This window comes from Haliotis rufescens, unplaced genomic scaffold (assembly GCF_023055435.1).
Source record: "Haliotis rufescens isolate VD_foot unplaced genomic scaffold, xgHalRufe1.0.p SCAF_14, whole genome shotgun sequence".
NCBI lineage: Eukaryota > Metazoa > Mollusca > Gastropoda > Lepetellida > Haliotidae > Haliotis > Haliotis rufescens.
The window spans coordinates 27,060,222-27,084,778 of NW_025963824.1; the positions used below are offsets into that span (position 1 = coordinate 27,060,222).

Below are 24,557 nucleotides of genomic sequence, written 5' to 3' on the forward strand. Positions count from 1 at the left end.
GCACCATCAGTTGGTAACGTAGGGCTGATGAATAATGAAGTGGAACATAATATGATGTGAAATATAGTCCGATGCATTACTGTTGTTGAGAAGGCACCGCTTGCAGGGGGTAGTGATAAACTTACTTCAGGCGTCTCACTATAAGATAGCCAGGTAAAATGTCATAGTGTCAGGTCAGATACTTATAATTAGCCAAAGCAGTTTCACTTCTAAAACCTTAGCCTCTTTATAATGGATATCTGTCTGACTAGTGTTGGGTATAAATTCATGTTCGAGTAGTTGTTGTGAGCCAACCAATGGTTAACGCATTCTGTATCTGAGGGGAGTAGAAGTTTCGAAAAGTGCAATTCATTCTCATTTTAGTTATTTAATCATTTCCAATTCACACAATTTCATTTTGAATTAGGGTATTTCTATGTATTTGTTAAGTTCATCAATGTTACCCTTCACTGTTTGGCACTGATTAGATACATCCAACCATATGACCATCATCCATTGAAAAAACAGTTTTTAAAATCGTAATGCAACAAAAGCCTTAAAAGTTTCCAAAACACTACAACTTCTGATGATACAAGCAAAACAATCAAACCGCTTTAAACAATCTGAAATTAAATAACATTTTGTGAGACGACGTACACTGAAACCTAATCTAGTTCACAGTTGGTTGGTTTGCCTGCAGAAGTTATATATTTTAGCACCACAAATAATGTTCCGTGAGCCAAATACTGTTTGTCGTTTTCTTTTACAGTGACACACACAAGTAATGAATTTTCTAATTTCACACAGTTTTCATTTTTATTTTCATTTATGATATTTCCACATGTTCTGTTTGTTCACAAATAACGTTCACACAGCGTGAAATGGCAGCGTTAACGTCAGTTCTTTACCTGAATTAGATCCTGTGAGCTCCGTGCCTATTCACCTTGCAATGACTGACGACGTTTAGAAGCGATTGAGGCGGCAGTTGACATTGTCGGACATGGTGATCGGGTTCATCCCATAGATGTTCAAATGGGTTTAAATCGGTGATCTTGGAGAAATGTAATGTTCTGATTCTGTAGTAAATCCATAGTCACACGTGCAACATGTGCTCGGGCGTTGTCCTGATGGAAAAGCTCTCGTTAAGGGTCGACGATGGTGAATTTCACCTCGGTAAGGTTATACTGTCAAATTGCCTTGCACGTGTACCAGGTTGGTTCTACGGGTGTAGGATGTGGCTGGCCTCTTTCGGATCTGTCCACTTTGTCAACACAGTGTTGAGCAAAACGTTCACATCTACGCCTGAGGACACGGGTTGGTTCATCTCGACGTTGCAGTAAAATTCGAGATTTACCACTGAACCAAACTCTACGCCAGTGTCTCAAATTCCATTCCTGAACCCTTCACACACCATCAAACACGTAAACGTCGGAGCTGACGTCGTAGAATAGGACCTTAATACGGCCTTCGGGCTCGAAGTCCAAACTCCATATGTATTGTTTGGGCTGACACCCTACACAGACCAGGCGCATTGGAGGCGATGTATGTCGCTGTAATGGTTACGGTGACTGAGATGGAAGACCCGGATGAACTCTCCCGAGGTGCAGTTGAGATCCGTGTTCTGTCAGATCTTGGGCGATCTCTTGTAGACCCATACCTTCGGTATCCGTTTTAAAGATATGAAATTGTGCTGTGGAGGACGTTAAAATGACTACTGACGACGGGGACTCTCAAGCCTCTATACATCGATGGCATTTCGAGTTGCTGGGCCTCGTCGTGGCATATCGAAAATTATTCACCATTCATGCAACAGTAGGCACTTTACCGAACGAAAACCAGCCTTTTATACCCAATACCCCTACCTACCCGAAAAACAAAGCGATGAGCAAGAAGTTTTATTCCAATCTTACTCCGATGCAATGTCAAGAAATCCGTTTTAAATATCAATTATCAAACGGTGCGTTTCCATCAGAAAACACTGTAGAGTAACATATGTGAAATATGTAACTTTATCAAACATTTAAGGCGAAATATGTAGAATGTTTATAAAGAAAATCCCCTGTGTGTTTCGTTTTTGACAGAGTATATTTCCTATTGTCATATTAAGTAAGAAAATGAAGCAAAGCGCATGAAATGTGAGCGGGACACACATACTTCACTGATGATAAGATGGCGTTATGTAATCTGTTTGTGACATCATGAACAATGGAGGGCGTCATATCGTATATTCCTCAACAATGAAGCGCTGTGAAGTCGTATGGCGTCTGCCCGGAGAGCGGAAGGTCGGCGGTTTGATCCCACGACTGCGCCATACCAAAAGACGTTCAAAGACGGTACTTGTTCTTAACCTGCCGGTCGCTTGGCATTCAGGGGAAACTGAGTTTTATCAGATTTATGGCCAGAAATAGTATAACATTTTCTGCCTTTTACCCAAGCAGTTTAATGTAAGTTATCGACATGATTCCACAACCACGAACCAAAGCCCATTGTTTGTTAACATTAAGGAAGTACTGACACTAACACTTTAAGGCTTCAGTACAGCTTTCAGAAAGTTGTATGGTAGACATGAGGATAATTTAACGGTCCAGTGACAAAACGTATATGTGATGGAATTTTCTATGTTGACTTGAACCATATGTTCCCGAGTGAACCATAGTCGTGCCTTTGCCACCGATCGGATAGGATGCGATTCCCTTTTCGCGAACACCTAGTATCGTCACTATTTGATAGTGATTCATGAGCACGTACTAAACATGTAGTCGGAATCAGACAATGGACTTATGATTATAGAAAGTGTATTGTCGCTTTTATCCAAGACCTGACGACAAGTTCATTTCTCTTTTGTACTGGATTCGAAAGCTCCATAAAAATCCATACAAAAAGAGACATCTTGCTTGGCCCAGAAATTACACCAACAACGCCTTGTGTCAAATAGTAACCACAATCCTTAATACAATCACAGAGGGACGTTCTTTATATTCTCATTAGCTTTTTGAGACATATGGAATAAACACCATGTGGATTCTATCAAATTGCATTTTTGGCTCTGTAAACTTCTTCAACTCTGAATTTACCAAATTTGGGAAAGATGAACTTTGGCTTTCAAGTTAAACTTTCTTCTTATCATACGATGGCATCCTATTTTATAAGCACATGTAAACATTTACATTAATTTAAGAGTGAGGGAGCCTACGTAGACTCCCCAACTGTCCGTCCTCAAACTACTTTCCTCAAGTAAAACTCCGATCTAGTATTTTTTAGTATTTTGTGTTTTATTTTAAAATGTAGTCAAAATGTTTATGTAATGTATGCGTTTTTCTTTTGTACCAAATATCTGATTGGTCTTAACACTTGTTGATATATTAAATGTCAAAAGACACGGATGAGATTCTTTATGAATCATGTGGCTACTTTCAAATGCTGTGACATGGAAACATAAAGCGTAGCCTGTATTTTGCACAGCTGCAACTTTAATAATCATATTTAACATTTAACAATCTGTTTATACATCCCATTCTCAGTGAAACATTGAAAGTATTACACTGTCAGCTCGACATTTTGGAAATATATTTTAGTTGACGTTTGTAGTCAGGCGAATTCGTGGTGCAAAGAGTTATCACCCTGCAGATAGTCTTAATTGCTCAAGTTATCTTTGTTCGGTGATTATTTCGCCGGCAGGTTGCGAGTTGTATGTTGTCCTTGACAAATTGGATATTGTAGTCAAATTATGGAAGAGTTATAAATATCGCAAAGCGTCGGCGCCATCCGGCGGAAAAGAACACATATGGGAGCACATGCTACTAGTTTGGTAAGTTCCCTCACATGAACTTATGCTGATTGCAGCATGTATACAGGGTACAGATTGGCTGACACTTAACACAATCGCGTGTATTTGTGTCTTGCCTGGTTACAAACACGGGTGTAATCAATTATCATAGGACAACGCCTAAGCACAAGTAAACATTTGAAACTATTTTAAGAATGAGCATGCCGACGGAGGCGCCCCTACTTCTGTTAACTGATGTGTGTATTTTTATTGTCAAGTATAATGTCAATAAATCTATGTATATTTATTTGGTTTATGAAATTTTTGAGTTTTTATTTTGTGATCTTTTTCAGGTATTTTTGTTGTCTCAATTGCAGAAGGTATTATTACTCAACTGCTAGCATATATAGATATATTTATATATGCGTACGGATTACATGGTTGATACTATTTGAAACCTGACAGATTAGGTTTTATGTGCGATGTGCCTTCTCGTGTTGTTGCACTGAGTATATTTATCCCATTGTCAGATGTCTAGGCACTTGTTCTCACTTACATATGGGTCATTATCAAAATTTGTACCCCTTTTGGCCCTGTTGAATAAATAAAAATAAAACTTGAAATTCAAACTGATTTGAGAAGAAACATCTTAACTTGACAAATAGTTGGGTAAATTATGCCAACACAAAGAAACATAATTTTGAAATATTTCAAATATATTGGAGAATCAGTGGAAATCTATTGTCCTTGGTGTAACCATTATAGTTGCCGATCTTTTACAGAAATAAAAAATAAATACAATATTTCTTTCGGTGTATTATTGTAAAACTAATATTTTACCTCTACCAAGAAGAGAAAAAGAATCTCATTTTAATATCACCTCGTTTTAAAACGTGGATTGTCACTCTTTGTGGGAAATAAAAAGATAAAATTGCATTTTACTCTTCTCTTTGTCCCACACATTACCAAAAGGATCGATATAATTTCAATATTCTGTTTTTATTGAACATGTTCTTTGGACTATTTGAAAATCATGCTATGTGTGTTTACCTGAATAATTTTCAGAATTTCCTCTGGTTACACTAAAGACAAAAAAGTTACACCAAAGGCGGTAACACTAAATACATTACCATTACTCATGATGATTTTTCTTTCACGTCACAATAATCTATCAGTAGGAAATGATGCATTATAGTTTGTGTTGCATATTAGAAATGGTGTCAGACATGTTTGTTTCACAACGTTTTCTTTGAAGTTAAAACTACCGACTTGTGGTAACACCAAGGACATATTAAGTAACAGCCATCATCAAGTAACAACATGTCATCACCGGCTAATGATCGTAGCGCCAACCTTCTCACCCCTCTTCGTCATTTTGCTGATTAGGCTATCGCTAGCGAGTTTTTTGTCTTTATATTTTATCCTCCAGCATTTGTTTCTTATGTTCATGTCATGTGTCATGTGATTAAAAGCAATCATTTTACACTCTAATGGTAAGTGAATATTCCTAGCTCTGGACAATAAACAAAACAATAAACAAAACATTACTATATCATTTAAATACAAAGAGGGCCCGTGAAGATCCGGGTTAGAATATGTCAACCCATGCATGCCGAAAAAAGGCGACTACGCTTGGCGTAAGAGGTGACTAACAGGATCGGGTGGTCAGGCACACTGACTTGTTTGATGCATGTCATCGTGTCCCATCGTATGCCAATCACTGGATTGTCTGATCCAGACTCGATTATTTACAGACCGCCGTCATATAGCTGGAATGTTGCCTGAGTGCGGCGTTAAACAACAAACAAACAGACAAAAAAGACAATAGTAATATATTGCGTAGGCTTTTCACTATGCAATTTAAGAATGACTCTTTATAGTTTTAGCAACAGTCCTGCATTGTCGTCATATAACAACTGACCCAATGAGGTAGCCCTTCGCAACGATTGTCTTCATATCAAACAACATCACACGGCACAGCGGGGAGGTGGGGTAGCCTAGAGGTTAAAGCTTTCGCTCATCACACCCGACATGGTTACAATGTGTGAAGCCAATAACACTATGCATACAAACTCTTGGTGTTCGATAGATATTGACAACAATACCTATCTTACTTGTATGCAAACTCTTCAAATGCAACACTTTGTGTCTTTTACTTAAATTACATTGGTATACATTGTGCTACTGGGTCAGCGTGACATGTAATATTTTCGTAGTACAGGCGTGTTTATCGACCCAACACAAGATTGTTAGTGGCCTGGTTTCGATCACGGGTGTAAATGATAACGCACGACAGTCAAGTTGAACGCTATTGCACAAGACTGATGTTATCTCTCTCCCAAGACGACCTCATTCAAATAATCTATTGCGCATAGTGTTTCTACTATTAATATCTCGTCTATTACTGATTATAATGGATTAGTGTGTGTATTCTACCGTCTGTTATAGTGATATTTTTTGAACATTTGAAAGCTGCGCGGAGGGGTCCTGAATATTACGTGCCTACTCATTTTGTTGCCCTCTATAGATGTACCATTGTCATTTTGGCTCTTAAGGTCTTAAGGTTCTCATCAAACCATCGATATACCTGAAGCTTAGGTTAAACCTCTTGGCCAAATGTCTGTGTTTGAGTTTGCCAGTCAGAGCAGAAATTTCGAATCAAATGCATAAAGATGCATCTAAGATTTCACCTAGATGTTATCCAGCATTTCACATAGTTTTATCTCAGTAAATTTCAGATGTTATGTGCTTTCATTTTGGCAAAGTGTCCTTAATCTTTGAAGAAGTATATGTAAAATCTACGTATATTGGAGAGTTTCAGTTACAAAAACAGGTTACGTCGTTTCTAAGTTCTGTCATGATATCATTGTCATTTTGTTAACAAGTGTATAACTGTTGTGAATGAGAAAAGGAAAACTAAAACAAACAAATGATACATACTGTGTTAAAAATTCACAATTATATCAATGACCACATGTCACAACATAACCTACTTCTATGTAACTATATCTACGGTCAGCACGTTAAGTGACAAATGACCCATTGACCAATGTCAGGTTAAACATAAACCTCTAAACCAAATAACAAAAATACATTTTCTGCGTAGATATTAAACCCAACAACTGTCAACTGAGATATTAAAAACAAATAAATGATATATACTGTGTAGAAATTCACAATCCCATTTGTGACCACTGTCGAGACAACAACATGACTGTAACTCCTTCCTGGAAAATACTCAGTAAAACATGATTGATTATACAGCCTGTCAGCGGCCGTTATCAAGGCGAGGCTATTCTAGGAAATGAACAGTAACCATGCGCATGCCCGCTGAGAATACATGCATTAATAGTTGAATGTGATCTACTGTGAATGTTTAGTGGGTCGATTGGGATTTTCCAAAGTTGTTGGTGCATTTCACGAAGTAAAAACATTGATGCATATTCAGAAGAATAAAAAATGAGAGTACTTTAGAGTTATGTCACTGTGACCTGTCTCTTCTCCGCTACATTTAGTCATTATGCTAAAGCAAGCATGCATGGCCAAGTCGAAGGGTACCGAAATTTACTGTGCAGAAGACTGTCTCCGTAGCCTATAGCGTAGAGCGTCATACCAAAAGACGTTAAGAGATGGTACTGGTTGTTGCCCTGTTTGGCGCTGGGCATTAAGGGGCTAAAACAAGGACTGGTGGGCTCGGAGTCAGTATACTGTGTCTGAGTGGGGTATTCATGTTAAACTGCGGCATGGTATCTCAGTGAGCTAGCACTATAAATCGGCATCAGTCCGGACTAGTACAAGCAGCCACACACACATACGGGTGCATGAACGTCGCTATATAAGTGCAATAATCTTGGACGCGACATTAAACCCCATTTCACCTCACCTCTTAAGTGTCCGAAACACACACACACACACACACACACACACACACACACACACACACACACACACACACACACACACACACACACACACACACACACAAACAAACAAACACACACTGCACGTCGCTATATAAGTGCATTAATCTTGGACGCAACGTTAAACCCCATTTCACCTTACTGTGCAGAGCTTCGCCCTCTATCCGTAGTTCCTAATGTCAGATTCTCTCTGATTATAATCCCTGGTTTGTGAGCACCATACGTTACCCATTCCCTTTGGCTTTTCCAAAGTGTTAAACGTCTTAAAGCTCCATCACGTTTGTCTCGTACATAAAGCAGAATTCCTGTTCAAAGCGGCGTTGACGTTTGTATATATATTTTATGTTGCAGTCATACTTTTCACATACATATAAATACCGTGTGAAAAATTGAATGCAACATAAACAAATTCTATTTATTCGTAAATAAATATGCAGAATGACAGGCAGTCAGATAAAGACATATTCAAAAAATAAATAAAAAATACTGTCAAATTATCTCTATATCACATTTCGACTGAAAGTACTTGAATAGATAATTCACAGAAATCCTTATTGTTATTGCGCTGCTTAAAATCATTATTTTGCTGAACGTTTCTGCAAATAACACCAGTCAAGTGCGACCGTAATGTTGTAATGTGCATCACAGTGTCAGTGTGACATATGGAACCGTAGTACAAGCGTGTGTGCAGTGTCTGGCTGATACAAAAACGAGGTGTTACAACAAGAGAGCCTTTGTTGGTTGTTGCTATGTTTAAGTGAAGCTCAACTTTATGACAACATATAAGAGGCGAGGCGAGGCGAGGCGAGGTGAGGTGAGGTGAGGTGAGGTGAGGTGAGGTGAGGTGAGGTGAGGTGAGGTGAGGTGAGGTGAGGTGAGGTGAGGTGAGGTGAGGTGAGGTGAGGTGAGGTGAGGTGAGGTGAGGTTAATCTAGGGTTAATCTAGGGTTAATCTTTATCGAGACCTCGGAGAAAGGGTAAACCGCGGGGCATTTTAACTTTATTCAATTCATCAAACGTTTCATTGGATGTGTCCCGACACAATACGTTTATCCTTGATTATGTAGCAATGCCGCAATGTCAGGACCTAAAATAGTTTATGGGCAAAATGTTAACAGTTGCCTTTCTACATATGTATGCGAAGGTAGCGATACATCCCTGATGCACACTGATAAAGTCAGTCAACATGTGCAGTATTCAATACAGAATAAGCGAGGCGAGGCGAGGCGAGGCGAGGCGAGGCGAGGCGAGGTGAGGTGAGGCGAGGTGAGGTGAGGTGAGGTGAGGTGAGGTGAGGTGAAGTGAGTTTTTCCTATAGTTTATCGGCAAAATGTTAACAGTTGCCTTTCTACATATATATGAAAACGTAGCGATACATCCCGCACCTTAAAACTGATAACGTCAGTCAACATGTGCAATATTTATAACAGGATACCCCGTCAATAACATATTTCAGCTTCTATGCATAATACTATGATAACGTTTGATTAACAGCATTTACCCGGGAAGTAAACAGCAGCAACAATTGCTTTCGAAATGTTTCTATTACCTTATGTCTGGGTTATATTAAGAACGAGGAAGTACTCCTAACCCGGTTTTGAAATACTTGAACCTTTCCTCATCATCATAACACGGGGAGCATTTCTCACTTACGGACGCCATCGATTGTAATATAGAACCAGCATGTCATAAACAAGAACATATTACACACGTCAACACAAAAACACCCAAACTTTAACCCAAAAAACAATTTAGTTTGTGCAAAATAACAAGAATTTGCGTTTGCTAAAAAGGTGAGGTGAAATGGGGTTTAACGTCGCATTCAAGATTATTGCATTTATATATATATAGTGTGTGTCTGTGTTAATTCGGAATAATGCCGCTTTATTTAGTGTTATCCCACCGAAGTACCGTTCCGCAGTTCAACATGCATACCCCACTCAGACACATAATACTGACGACGAGACGAGCAGTACTCGTTTTACCCAATATACAGAGGGTCAAGCAGGGTGGCCACAACTACCATCGTTTAACGTGTCTTTGTATGATGTGGCAGGGAATCAATCCATCGACCTGCCACTCTCTGCGGAGACGCTCTATGCACTGGACCAAAGAGGCAGTCACAACGCATTTGACACACATATCTATTTATTTTAAGATAGTACTGAATCCTTGACAAATATGTGTCCTGGTGCATAAAACACGTTAAAAGATATGAGTATTCATAGTATTTACCCTCGTCCTGCGTGTTTGATATAAGGGCCGACACTGGGATGGGAATTTTGTACTGTTTAAAATGATATGAATAACCTCTCTGTGGCCTTAATAAATGTTCATGAATTAAATGATTGTTTTCGTTTATACATTTTATCAGATGTGCCTGAAAATAAGACGTGTTCATATTCTGACTTTAAAATAAATATAAGTTTGTTTAAATGGGTACATTTATATGTATTTATCATTGATTATACACGCGTGCCATTATCCGTGGAACACTCATCTATTAAGAATATATCGATATAGTAGTGTAAAATAGTTGTACAACACAACATTAACCAAAACGAAATGGGGTGTACAAGGCTGTAAGTCTCAACTGACAAAGGGGTAGTACTCCTGGCGCTTTTAGCAGACATCTCCTTCTCAATACACATTCCGGTGCAGTTTCGCTGTGCAGACTTGCGTCCCTTGAGCACGCCAGAAACCTATGGGGTTCACCGAAGTGGTAGACGTCAGAGACCTGCATCACTTCGGGCTTTCCTCCCACGTTAAGCTGACACGCCGCGATATAACTGGAATACTGTTAAAACCCAACTCACTCACTCACAGTACAGTGATGATTTAACACCACTGCCCAAACTTAATTTCGGACTTTCCCCTTATTCCGAAATTAGAGCTGTTCGGCCTGATGAAATCAGTGCGTTTACAATTTACAATTATTAAGTGTTCAATCGCAGGACGTGTTCTGTCTGATTTTTCTGATGTTTTGCTAAAAATAAGTCATGCATGTGTCTTGCATAATCCGGATTACGAGGTCTTCTGCAGGGCAATTATTAAATAATTTAGGGTTCACCAAGTGAAATGCGATATAACATAACCTACGAGGGCCATTCAATATATAACCAGCCTAATCTATTTGCTACTGCTCCTCACTTCTTCTTTTTCCACATAATCACCATTGAGGTCTATGCACTTTGTCCAGCGATGTGTGAGAGCTCAAAGCCCGTTTTGATAGAAACCATGGGGTTGTTCGTGTAACCACCCCTCCACTGCTGTCGGGAGTTCATCATCGGACCGGAAATGACGTCCACGCAGTTCTTTCTTCAAGTTTGGTAAGAGAAAGTAGTCGCTTGGTGCCAGGTCTGGTGAGTAAGGTGGATGAGGCAATACTTTGAACCCGTTCCGCTTCACTGCGGCAACCGCAAGTCGACAGGTGTGCACTCTGTCATTATCATGTTGGAGCAGCACACCTTTTGTGATCTTTCCACGACGTTTGGCAAGAATAGCAGTCCGCAAACGGTCCAGGAGATCGGAGTAGTACTCTCCAGTAATAATCTGGCCGCGTGGCAAGTAGTCAATGAGCCCTTTGGTATCCCAAAAGATGGTTGCCATGACTTTGCCAGCCGGTTGCCATCATGGTTGACTCTTAAACTTTTGGGACGGGGTGAAGCAAAGCAAATCCACTGCTTACTCTGTTCTTTGGCTTCTGGGTCATAGTGGTGTACCCAGGTTTCATCACCAGTAACAATTCTCTCCATAAAGTTGTCCGCATCCCGACTGCATTGCGTCAAAAGTGCCTGACACATTGACGCACGTACAGCCTTCTGATCATCACTCAGACATTTCGCGACCCATCGGGCAGACAGCTTCCTCATACCCAGATGATCATGCAAAATGTCAGGACACTTCCCTCTGAAATGTCCAAGGCCTTGGCCATTTCTGACACCTTCATTCGCCTGTCTTTGACAACCAATTGTCTCACAGCTTCACTGGTTTGGTCATAGGTCACCTCTACAGGCCTGCCAGGGCGTGGCTCATCTTCCAGGTTCACCCGACCCCTCTTAAATTCTGCAACCCAGAATTTGACCTGTGCATACGAAGGTGCACCGTCACAATAAACATCTCCTTTCCCGGTTTCCCTTTTAAGTGGAGGTACCTAATAACAGCCCTGTATTCAACCTTTGACGAAAAATTGGCAGAATCTACCCTTGCCATCTTTATAGATTACGTGTGTGACTTCAAATACAATTTCCTCAGTGAAACTTTGTCTATGCACGTGACATACATTGGTGCACAGCACGTGACAAACATGCAACCGTTAAGATCTGATAAATAGCTTAGGCTGGTTATATATTGAATGGCCCTCGTACATGAACGTAGACGTTGATGTACATTTACAGTTCATTTTCCTTGTTTATTATCACAATATCTGTATACAAATACACACACAAAATGGCCAGGTGTATATGTTTACCTAGGTCGTCATGGAAGAGACACTGTATTTAAATTTCAATACACATGTCGTTCTGTATGCCCGCAGTGTTGAGGAATCTCGATGTGTGTTTTTACTGTTAGGTGGAGTATAGAAATTAAAGCGACAAAACCCTTTCAATATTCATAAAAAGAAAGATCTGCTAAAAGCAGAGTCCATTGTACGATTCCGACTATATCATCAATCTCATTCAAATCAGATCTGAGTTCTCGCTGCCGCTAAACAAAGATCTGAGGACATCCCATATCGGGTCACGTCAGAACGACCTTTCATCCAACCAATCAATGCGTCGCTTACCAGATCATGAAAGTGACAGTTGGAAACTCGGAACACGGGTTATTCCGAACGTCAGTTAGGGCCCTTGACACTGATTCCTTCAAAATTATCGTCTATCTCTCGCTTCCGTGGGATAAACATTTGAATGGAGAAAGCATTGCACAGTACGTGGGAAGCACTGCCAAACAATCTTAACCACATATTAGACATTCCGGAATGTTCGTTTGTTCATTTTTTTAAAATTTATATCAAGAACTGTGTCCAAATACTTTTCAAGCGTAGTCTGAAATGAAAGTCGCCAGGTTACTTACTTACTTACTTTGGAGATTTAACGTGCGCTTTCCGACTGATGCGTATTTCGCCAGGTTTGAAACGGACCGTCTATATACACGACATCGTGCAAATAGTGGAACAATGCCGTGCAATATACACGACTGGAAAACTCCCTTCTCCGCCGTGAGACGCGAACGCTGATTGGTCTATTTATTTTCTACACAACAAACCTGGTTCCCGATCTCAGTTGCGCTACGCTACATTGAATATAGCTCCCCAAAATGTTAACTCTACACCATAGTGCGGGTATCGTTTCTAAAAAGATATATCTAGATAATAAAAATTCTTTACTTGTTGATAAAATTGTAATTTCTTCTCTAAACGTCTGTGAAGATATAAAGGTTTGCTACGGTAGATAAACCAGGTATCACGGATAGTTAAAAGTTTTGCAGTCGTACAGACATGTTGTGAACATAGAGATCTTAAATATTTTGAATAAACATACTTTACCTAATGAGATACTAGTTTTACGAACCAGAATATTTATAGTTTAGTTTTGTTGAACCAATTAAAATCAAAACATAATTTCCCCTATTAAAATACTACGAACCTTCTGGTAAAACAAAATTTACGAACTTTCTGTAAAAGAGCAAGCAATCTGAAGCAAACATTTATTTTCCGCATTTATGTTGTTAAGGCTGTGGCTATTTATACTGAAAAGATCAGGGAGTTAACTTCCTTGGAGAGTGTTTACGTGCACTTCAGTCGTGTACCTGACTGATGCAATCGGGTTGTCAAAGCAAGCTGAAACATTTTGTATTGCATACTGTCTGTTTGAAAGTATCATGTCAATGTGCTGCATGACTTGCCAATCCATTCAATAATTGGAATCCATTTTTAAAAATAAATAATTTTCCAAACCCATGTACAAAGTTCAAACGCGTATATAGAGGACATAATGAAATTCCAACAAGCGATATGATATGTATATATGCTTCTGCTGTGTTTCAATGCATGTGCGCAAATAGATATTTAATGACGTATAATGTCACTGCGAGTTTATTACGCATAACTTCCTCAATGGTATATACTGTTCACAATGGAGTAGATCATCATTGTTATAGGGCGGATCAAGATGGAGAAAGTCGACAAATACGTATGTTTTATGTGGTACCGAGTTGCATCATAATGTAAACAGAGTATAAATTGATTCAAGATAACTAAACTGAAATAAATACTTAACGTGTCATGGTACATTTAATATAAGTCTATTGTTCCGCTTAAACCCAGGAAACATACTATAAAGTAACCTGTGAATACGTATAGTGTGTGACAAAAACATTTTTGAGTTTTCAAATCCACACAAATTCAGAGTTTTTGGATCAACAAGCCAAATTTTGATGTTTTTGATACGATAATGTAAATCAAGAACGTTTGGCATTTCAAAAGCAACATCAGCATGAATTCAAATGTTGATACTAAATACTTCAAACAATCAAACTAATGTAAGCGATTCTTGGATTTGATATACATGTATGTATCTACGTATGAAATATAACTATAAATGCATTGACTGTTTATCATAAGTCAAACTTGAAATCTAACTTAACCTAACATTTAAAGACGTGATAAAGCATTAGAACAACTCAAAACAGCCCAGTCACAATGGGCCAGGAACAGGATATTAAGATTAGATTTTATTAATGATGAACTGCATAAAGAGGGGCATTCAATTCAAACGTTTAAGAATGTTGAATCTGACATGCACGAATACTTCCTTGTTTATGGAAAGAAACTTGACCCAATACCGAGACCAACAATAAGTCAGTTTAATATTATATTATCTTGTCAGAGAGCTGAAAGCTTTGGCAAAGCAACGTGGTCTACGTGGATATTCTCGAATGATAAGAGCTGAATTGATCGATTTACTCGGTTTGGAATACAACAAACCTCAGGCTGTAAGAGAACTCAAAGCTCAAGTGAAAAAAAGTGGGCTGAGAGGTTTTTCTCGAATGAGAAAAGCGGAATTGATTGATTTACTAGATAATAATAAATCAGTTGACGATGTTGATAAACCTACTGTTGTTAATAATAATGAGTTCACATTTGTACCCACAGCCGGCATTGGTTAAAATCTAAGAGGTTGGAAGATGGATATTAATTCCAACATGGATGTTAATGATGTTAAGCACATCGTATCAAGCAAACTTAACGAGGAGTTAGATGATTTAAAAAGTATAAAATACCAGCTGACGGTTAAAATGTCATTGAGTAAAAGTAACGCAGACGATGGCACTGAATATACCAAACCTTATTTCCAGAGCAATCAAGAAGTTATAACCGAACCCAATACTATAAGCGAATCATTAGATACATCAATTCAGGGGATACAAGAAACTTTAGAATGTAGAACTAAAAGAGGTTCGGGTTGTGGTGTGGATAAAATCGATAGTTTACATTTAGATATAGCAAATTATATGCCTTTCAAAGGTGGATCTTATATAGATTTACCCTCATATTATAAAAAGAAAAAAGCCATAATTAATGTAAAAAGTAAAGGTGATAACTGTTTTAAGAATGATGATAAGATCTGCATCGTTCCCCGTAGATTCTAAATTGCAAATAGACCTTCTAGCTATCCCCAAAACGATGGACTAAGCCTTGATGGTATAGACGAACCTACACCAATCTCACAAATTGATCAGGTGGAAAAGCAAAATAATTTAGCCATACATTTTTTCGGACATTCTGCTAAAGGAATTGTTGTACACAGGATAAGCTGTGCCCCAGATCATATTCCCAGAATCAATTCATTTCTGATCGAAAAAGATGGTAAATATCATTATACGTGGATAACGAGCTTAAGCAGGCTATTATACAATAAAAAAAAACATGCTAGAAAGAAATATTTCTGCGAAAGATGCCTGCATGGCTACAGCAGACAATATCTATTAGAAGGGCATAAAGCAGACTGCAGAGGTGTTGGACATACTGCCATCAGGATCGATTGGCCTAAAGAGGGAAAAAATATATTAAAATTTGAACATTATTGTAATCAAATGCCAGTACCGTACATAATTTACACTGACTTCGAAGCGCTTATCAAACCGATAGAAAATACCGAACGCAATACTGAATGTAGTTTTACGTACGAAACTCAAGAACATATTCCTTGTGGATTTGGATATATATAGTTGTAAGGTATGATGGGAAAACAAACCCGCCCGTGATTTTCAGAGTTCCCGATGCAGCGGGAAAGTTCCTAGAATATCTACAAAACGAAGAGAGAATAATTAGGGAAAATTTATCGCGGAAGAAACCCATGTGTATGACCAGGGATGATTAGAGGGCTTATAAGAAGTCAACGATTTGTGATGTTTGTAATAAACCCCTGAATGGGGATTCCGTAAGAGACCATTGCCACGTCACAGGTAATTATCGGGGAGCCGCTCATAACGAGTCTAACTTGAAAATAAAAATGAATTCTCAAACAATACCAATCGCCGTTGTGTTTCACAACCTTAGAGGATATGATTCACATCTCATTATGCAAGCTATCTCAAAGAGCGACTGCGGCTTAACATGCATTTCTAACGGACAAGGATGGGAAAGCCAGACTAAAGAAAAGTAATGGGCTTAGATTCATAGACTCAGTGCAGTTTCTGTTATCTTCCCTGGACAATTAAGCTAATGCGAACAATCCCGATGACTTTGCAATAACAAATCAATATACTGATCGGTTAACACGTCATTTGTTGCTAAGAAAAGGTGTATATCCTTACGAATATATGGATGATTGGTCTAGATTCGTCAAAACTAAATTACCACCCCTTGAATCATTCTATGGTAACTTAACAGAATCTAAAATAACCGATGCCGATTATGAACACGCTCTGACAGTGTGGGGTGAATAAGGTTGTAAGAATTTAGGTGATTATCAGGATCTGTACTTAAAAACACAGTACACTGTGTCTGAGTGGGGTATTCATGTTATACTGCGGCATGGTATCTCAGTGGCCTAACACTTCAAATCGGCAACAGTCCGGAATAGTACAAGCAGCCACACACACGTGCATGCAAGTCACTATATACATGCAAGTGCAATAATCTTGCACACGACATTAAATCCCATTACACCTCATCTATTACATGGGGAGAATGCCCCTCGGAACCGGACGTGCCGCCATCTTGGACGCGTGCGCAACCGGATCCGAAAATGCCGCCAACTTGTATGCGCGCGCCACCGGAACCGAAAGTGACGCTATCTTGGATGCGCACGGCACCAACTACTCTCCTCGCTTCGAACGGGTATCTCGTGGTTAACTATACAATATAAATCAGTCTTGGGCATCCCTGTATTATTGAATCCTGGAACATCTATTTCCGGATGTAATATCTGTAATTGAAACGCAGTAGTTTTAAACTAGCTAGTGTATAATATTATGACAGGCCAACAGATGTCCGCTCTTGTAATGTGATTAGTTGCAGGTAAGCGCAATCACGTGCTCTTATGTAACATGCGACAGTCTGAATAAACAGCCGGTCAAGTGGCAGGCTCGTCTCCCTACTCCCGCGTTTGTCGTTCCTCCCTGAGAACCCAACATCTTGGCGACGAGGATGGGATCCAAGGTAGCTATGAAGTATATGTAAACGAATTTTGGTACGTTTATCTGGCTGTTTGACGGTACATTAACGAGGTGTGTTCGTTGCGACGAGTGTGTTAGCCAGAGCACGTGGTCTGCTGACCTTTGTTTCACCCGTCAGTGTGAAGTAGAAGAAGCGGTATAGATGAACATTGACTTTTGTTTCGCTCTTCTTGAGGCATTATAACCGTCACTATCTTAAGCTCAGAGATTATGGCTACCACGGGTTTTGTTTGTGGATTGTTTGAATTTAATCCAAAGAAGTCGACATCGGAGGAATGGTGTGAGATACTGACACATGTTTTCGTGGCAAACGGAATTACAGACGAAGACAAACAGAAAAGCATACTGTTAGCAACATGTGGAACTGAAACTTACCAGTTGATAAGAGCATTGGTTCAGCCCGTGAAACCTAGCGAGAAAACAATTGACCAGCTGGTGGTTTTATTGAAAGAACATTTCACGCCGAAACCATCAGAAATTGTACAGAGATTTAAATTCCATTCACGGAATAGGAAGGCTGGTGAAAATGTAGCTGCTTATGTCGCAGAATTGAGAAAGTTGACTCTCGGGTGTGATTTTGGAATGTCTTTACAGGGCATGTTGAGAGACAGGTTAGTGTGTGGTATTTGTGATGACAATATTTAGAAAAAGTTGTTGTCAGAGACTGCTCTAACATTTAGTAGTGCATTGAAAATTGCTACCGCAATTGAGGCGGCAGACAAGAATCTACAGGATCTTCACGGTGATAAAACTGTGGGACATTCAGTACACAAGTTTCGCAGTAAACCATCAGCACAATATACCAAAGACCAGAGGCCTCATGTTGGATCTGGATATAACAAACCTTGTTTTAGATGTGGAAAAACTACTCATGCTCCACATATGTGTTTTTATAAGAATGAGAAGTATAATAAGTGTGGAAAACGTGGCCATATTGTGAGTCTGCAGGTCAGAAGAATCAATTCGACAGAAACAGAATTCTAAGGCTAAATTCAAGGGAAGAGAGTGAATGCTGTAGTGAGTGAGGTGAACTCCTGTGGCCCAGGTAACAGCAGTGCTAGTGTGGAAGACTTGTTTGAGAACTCGCTATTTCATGTTTCGATGAACCTTATGAAATCTACAGATTTGACACTTAATGATGTTTTGAACGACACTCAGCTGTTTTTGAAGAAGGTCTTGGAACACTTAAGGATTTCCAAGCTCACATCTACGTGGATAAAGACGCAACTCCGAAGTTTTTCAAACCTAGATCTGTGCCGTATGCATTACGCCAGAAGATAGAAGTTGAACTTGATCGCTTGCTGAGTGAAGGCATTATTGAGCCAGTCAAGCATTCTGAGTGGGCGTGTCCCATTGTGCCAGTCATCAAACCTGATTCTTTTGTCAGGATTTGTGGAGATTTTAAACTGACAGTGAATCAGTTTTCAAAATTGGAGCAATATCCAATAGCGACGTTGGAAGATTTGTGCACAAAGCTATCTGGGGGCGTAAAGTTCACTAAAATTGACATGAGTCATGCATATCAACAGTTAGTCTTGGATGAAGAATCCCGAAAATATGTCGTGATTAACACCCACAAAGGACTCTTTAGGTACACAAGATTGTCATTTGGAGTATCTTCGGCACCCGCTATCTTTCAACGGATGATTGAAAGAATTCTACAGGGACTCAATTACTCAGCGGGTTATCTCGACGATATCATAAACTCTGGAATCGACGCCAGTGAGCATCTTCGTATTCTGGATGAAGTACTTCATCTATTGTCAGAAGCAGGATTACGTTTGAGAAGAAACAAGTGTGTCTTTATGGCTGATGTAGTTGAATATCTTGGCTATAGACTTGACAGTGAAGGTTTGCATCCAGTGGAGAAAAAGATTGCTGCAATTCAGGAAGCTAAGGTCCCTGAAAATGTGAAAGAATTGAGAGCTTATCTTGGTATTCTGAACTACTACCATAGATTTCTACCAAATCTGCCTGACACTCTCTCCCCCTTGTACAAGTTGCTACAAAAAGAAGTGAAATGGTCATGGAGTACATCTCAACAAAAAGCATTTGAGAAGTCGAAGAACTTGCTTAAGTCTTCGGATGTCTTGATTCATTTTGACAGCTCCAAACCACTTTTACTGCAGTGTGATGCATCCCCCTATGGAGTAGGTGTTGTGTTGGCTCACCAACTGCCTGATGGTTCGGAGAGACCTATAAGTTTTGCTTCAAGGACACTGACTAAGGCGGAGCAGAATTATTCCCAACTTGATCGTGAAGGACTGAGTGTAATCTTTGGACTGCGAAAGTTTCATAAGTATGTTTATGGACGTCATTTCCAGATCGTGACAGATCACAAGCCGTTAGTGTCATTATTCAATGAGAATAATCCAGTGCCCCAGATGGTGTCTCCAAGAGTTCAGAGATGGTCAGTGCTGTTGACTGCATATGACTATAAAATTGTACACAGGAAAGGTACACAGCATACCAATGCAGATGCATTGAGCAGGTTGCCAGCGCCTGTCTCAGGGAAGCCTATGGAAGATATGACAGTCTTAATGCTTCAGGAATTGGACACGTGCCCTCTGAAGTCTACAGACATAAGTATCCAGACTGGCAAGGACAGAACATTGTCAATTGTTTGAGAATTTGTGATCCGAGGTTGGCTGCAGCGTGACAAGTTGGATGACCACTATGAGTCGTACTGCAGAGTTCGTTCTGAACTCAGTGTGATGGATGGATGCTTATTGAGATGTTCGAGGGTCATCATTCCATTGCAACTCAGATCTGTCATATTGTCAGAGTTGCATCAGTCCGACCCAGGAATCACCAGGATGAAGGGCTTGGCCCGAAGGTATGTTTGGTGGCCGCATCTAGATGCTGACATTGAAACAACAGTAAACAGTTGTGATTCCTGCCAGGAAGACAGGAATTGTCCAAGTGTAGCTCCCCTACACCCTTGGGAGTATCCTTCTCAACCATGGCAAAGACTGCATATGGATTATGCTGGTCCATTCATGGGTAGCATGTTTCTTATAGTGATTGAGGCCTACTCCAAGTGGATCGAATGTGCACCTATGTCCTCGTCAAATGCAAAGGCTACCATAAACCAGCTGCGTTGGATGTTTGCAGCTTATGGCATACCAGAAATTATTGTAACTGATAATGCTACAGCTTTTTGGGGGGAAGAATTTGCTACATTTATGTCCAGAAATGGAGTTGAACATGTGACAACATCCCCTCATCACCCGGCTGGGAATGGCTTAGCAGAAAGGGCGGTTCAAATAATAAAAGACGGAATAAAGAAGACAACCGGTGACACAGTTGCAACTCAACTCCATAGGTTACTATTTTCTTATAGAATTACGCCACAGTCTACGACTGGTTTATCACCTTCAATGTTGTTTCTTGGACGCAGATTGCGTTCGCGATTTGACTTGATGTTTCCAAACCTTACCTCAAAGGTGAAAAAGAACCAGAGAAAACTTGTGGATCAGTCAGCTCTAACGAAATGTAGGGCATTCCAAGTGAATGACTCGGTGTGGGTTAAGAACTTTGCTTAAGGTCCAAAATGGATTAGTGGACAAGTTGATGGTGTAACTGGTCCATTGTCGTACATCATCAAGTTAACAGATGGAAGATTGGTCAGAAGGCATGATGATCATGTCAGACGCAGGATGTCTTTACCTTCACCCCAATGGGACGTGACTCAACGTTCAGACACTCCGCTAGAATCGCAGTCTTCACGAAGGAAGGAGTATGAATCAGACTTACCTGACACATCACAGGTAGATTCCCATGAGGAAAGAATCCCAGGGGATGTTTCAAGTGTACTAGATATGTCTGAACCGGGGGAGGAAACGCCGGTAGTGACATCGCCTGTAGCACCCATACTTCGTCGTTCAACCAGAGTGAAGCAGCAACCGTCTTATCTGAGGGACTTTGTGTCAAAGTGACATTTGAGTGAACTGTGACTGTCATTTGCAGTGAACTATGTGTCAAGGTGGCATTTGATTTAGCTGTGAATTACAGTTACTTGTATCAGGACTATAATACTGAAGCAGGTTATCAGTATTATTATTTTTCGAAAAAAAGCTCAGTTTCGTTGAATTTCACTTTCTACTTTAACAATGTTTTCATTATGACTGTAACTTGTCAAGTTATCAGGGTTATTAGTACTTTACAAGGGTCAGTGTACTTTGTTAAGTTACTTATACTTTATAAAGTCCTGTGGACTATGTTGTTTATCAAAGGTTATTATTTTTGTTTCAAAGTAACTTAAATTTAGGAGGGGCGGATGTAATATCTGTATTGAAACGCAGTAGTTTTAAACTAGCTAGTGTATAATATTATGACAGGCCAACAGATGTCCGCTCTTGTAATGTGATTAGTTGCAGGTAAGCGCAATCACGTGCTCTTATGTAACATGCGACAGTCTGAATAAACAGCCGGTCAAGTGGCAGGCTCGTCTCCCTACTCCCGCGTTTGTCGTTCCTCCCTGAGAACCCAACACCGGACATGACAATAGATAAATCATCGATTAGGCGAAAAGATAAACTGTCTATACACCAGCGTTACCGTTGCCGATAGAGGTGAAAGCTATACTGGTTAACCGTCGAAAGGTGTCATAGTAACATGCACCGCTCGTATCACGCATACCAAGTGCGCCCTCGGTTCAAGGTTGGACCATCCGGGTCAGCGCACCTAGAGGGTTAATGTAGGGAAGATAAATCGAAAAAGATAGCTCAGTTTTTTTCAAATTATAATTAGAAAGTGACACTGTACCAACTTAACCAAGGACTTGCCGGCTCGGAGTCAGTATACTGTGTCTGAGTGGGTTATCCATGTTAAACTGCAGCATGGTATCTCAGTTGGCTAGCACTATAAAAGTCCGGACTGGTACAAGCAGCCACGCACGCACGCTCGTACGCCGCTTATTGTGTGCAATAATCTTGAACGTGACGTTAAACCCCATCTCACCTCGAGCTCATCACACATCTTTCCCGTACGGACTGGCATAAAACACTCACAGCGTAAATGAACATAATAACTTCTTCTTCTTCTGATGATGATGATGATGATGATGATCACAAAATGGCATGGAAAAAGGACTGTGCATGGATCCTTCTTCTCATCGCTATAATGCAGCTCAAGTTCACCAGACAGAGTTTGTTGTTTGTTTGTCTGTCTGTTGTTCAAGGCAATATTCCAGCAATATGACGGCGGTCTGTACAACATCGAATCTCTACCAGGCAATCCAGAGATTGATATCTTGAGCATCGATCTACTCAATAGGGATACGATGACATGCATCAGCCAAGTAAGCGACCCTGACCACCCGATCCCGTCAGTTGCTCATGTTGCGATAAGCAGGGGTTGTTGTAATATTTGGAGATTTCCATGGTATGGGTTGTTGAATTACGAGTGTTGAACCAAACTCCGAGGCTAATTGCAGGGATGTTTAAATCAGAATGGTTTTAATATGAACTATAACCTGTCGGGTGCCCAGAATTTTAACTGTGCTGACCCAAGCTTTATGTAAAAGTCAACTGAAGAGGCATGTAGGCCATAATATTAATATTATGTACGAGCTATTTCTGAATCGTCCTTTTAACAATATAGTATTTACAATGAATACCTGATGTATGATCATTCCGAGCCTAGTTTTCTATCTTCCCTAGCCTTGGTATCTGCTGACATTACTCTTTCGGCCTCAGTTCGATATTGGACTCCAAGCTCGCCTGGCACAACACTGACACTAGCCCGAGACAATCTCACCTCCTTGGCGTTTCTCCAGAGTGACGACAGTGATTAGATTTGTGGGTGATACTTGTAATACCACATACAAGGCTGGAGTGGAGTTACAGATACCAAGTGTGTTGTTCATCATAAAGTTTAGTCCCCTCCCGACTTGATCTGTTACACCTCTCCTATTACTTTTTGACGTTCGTTCGGGAAACACAAGTGTGAACAAATACATCACGCCAATCAATTTGAAACAAAAATAGCACAATTTTCATATCGTAAGCCATGTTTGTATCATATAGCTATCTGTTCATATGGCTAGGTAAATGTCTTACATGAGATATCAACATTATTTACGACCTCTTTAAGGAAGTATACATACCTTGAAAGGCTTTGTTGATTGCATGTCATCGTATACAAATTGCGTGGATCGAGGTTTACGATTGTTTGTCCCAGATTCAATGAGTTACAAACCGCTATCATAAAGCTGAAATATTGCTGAGTGTGACGTTAAACAACAACCACCAAAACAAAAACAGCCAATGCGTGTACAATTATATGTGCAGATTTACCGAGAAGATGAGAAACATAAATTGTGTTCCTGTGTCCATCTTTCACCTATCAGTGCTTATAACCCTGGCCTCCCGTTTGCCCAGTGTCCATTACCTATTACCTATCTGTGACAACTTAAGTACTGGCTTCCATACCTTCAGCGCTTATTACTGTAAAGTGTTGGCTTCTATTGTCTATTGCTAATTACTGTAAAGTTTTGACTTCCATACCTTCAGCGCTAATTACTGTAAACTTTTGACTTCCATACCTTCAGCGCTCATTACTGTAAAGTTTTGGCTTCTATTGTCTATTGCTAATCACCTATCAGCGCCAGTCATCTGTTGGCTTCCCTTGATAGTTTCTACCCTTTGTTATTTTCCACCTTTGGTTATCTTATTAATTTGGTTGTCCTTACATGTACATATATATGCTCTCTGCCTCATGGCATTCATTCACCTGATGAAGGAGTAAGCATATACTCCAAAACGACATGTTCCTCATAATAAAGAAGTTGACATCCACATATTCTCTTCCTTATGTGTATCACTTCTAAATGCCTTTCAAAGTCCTGATAAATTGTGTTGCATGATTACGCTTTGGCTGTTGGCTTGAACCTTTCATGTTACTTTGTCGCACATATCTGTCTGATTTGTAGGAAGCCAGTACAGTATCGTCTTATTTTGGCCTTCATCCTCTGTGTAAGGGCTAGTTGTTCTCATAACAATACCCTAAATGATGGCTGAGAAGACTGTGTTGTAGTGAAATAACAGTGTTGACCGTTCCGAGAGACGACTGTACATGAAGCTTGTCTGATAGGTTATGATGACGTTGTGGCTGGTTGGTTGGTTGGTTGGTTTGTTGTTTTACGCCGCACTCAGCAATATTCCAGCTATATGGCGGCGGTCTGTAAATAATCTAGTCTGAACCAGA

The 24,557-nt window shown here is 39.9% G+C and overlaps 2 protein-coding genes across 2 annotated transcripts in view; both read right to left on the minus strand.

Annotated features, from left to right (window-relative positions):
* Positions 1–24,557, minus strand: part of LOC124131190 — a 118,879-nt gene that overhangs the window by 62,692 nt on the left and 31,630 nt on the right. The gene's annotated exons all lie outside the window — the stretch shown is intronic.
* LOC125379217 (histone-lysine N-methyltransferase SETMAR-like) lies at positions 10,878–11,273 on the minus strand. The gene has a single exon (XM_048395455.1). It carries the CDS (start codon positions 11,271–11,273, stop codon positions 10,878–10,880), a length of 396 nt encoding a protein of 131 aa, XP_048251412.1.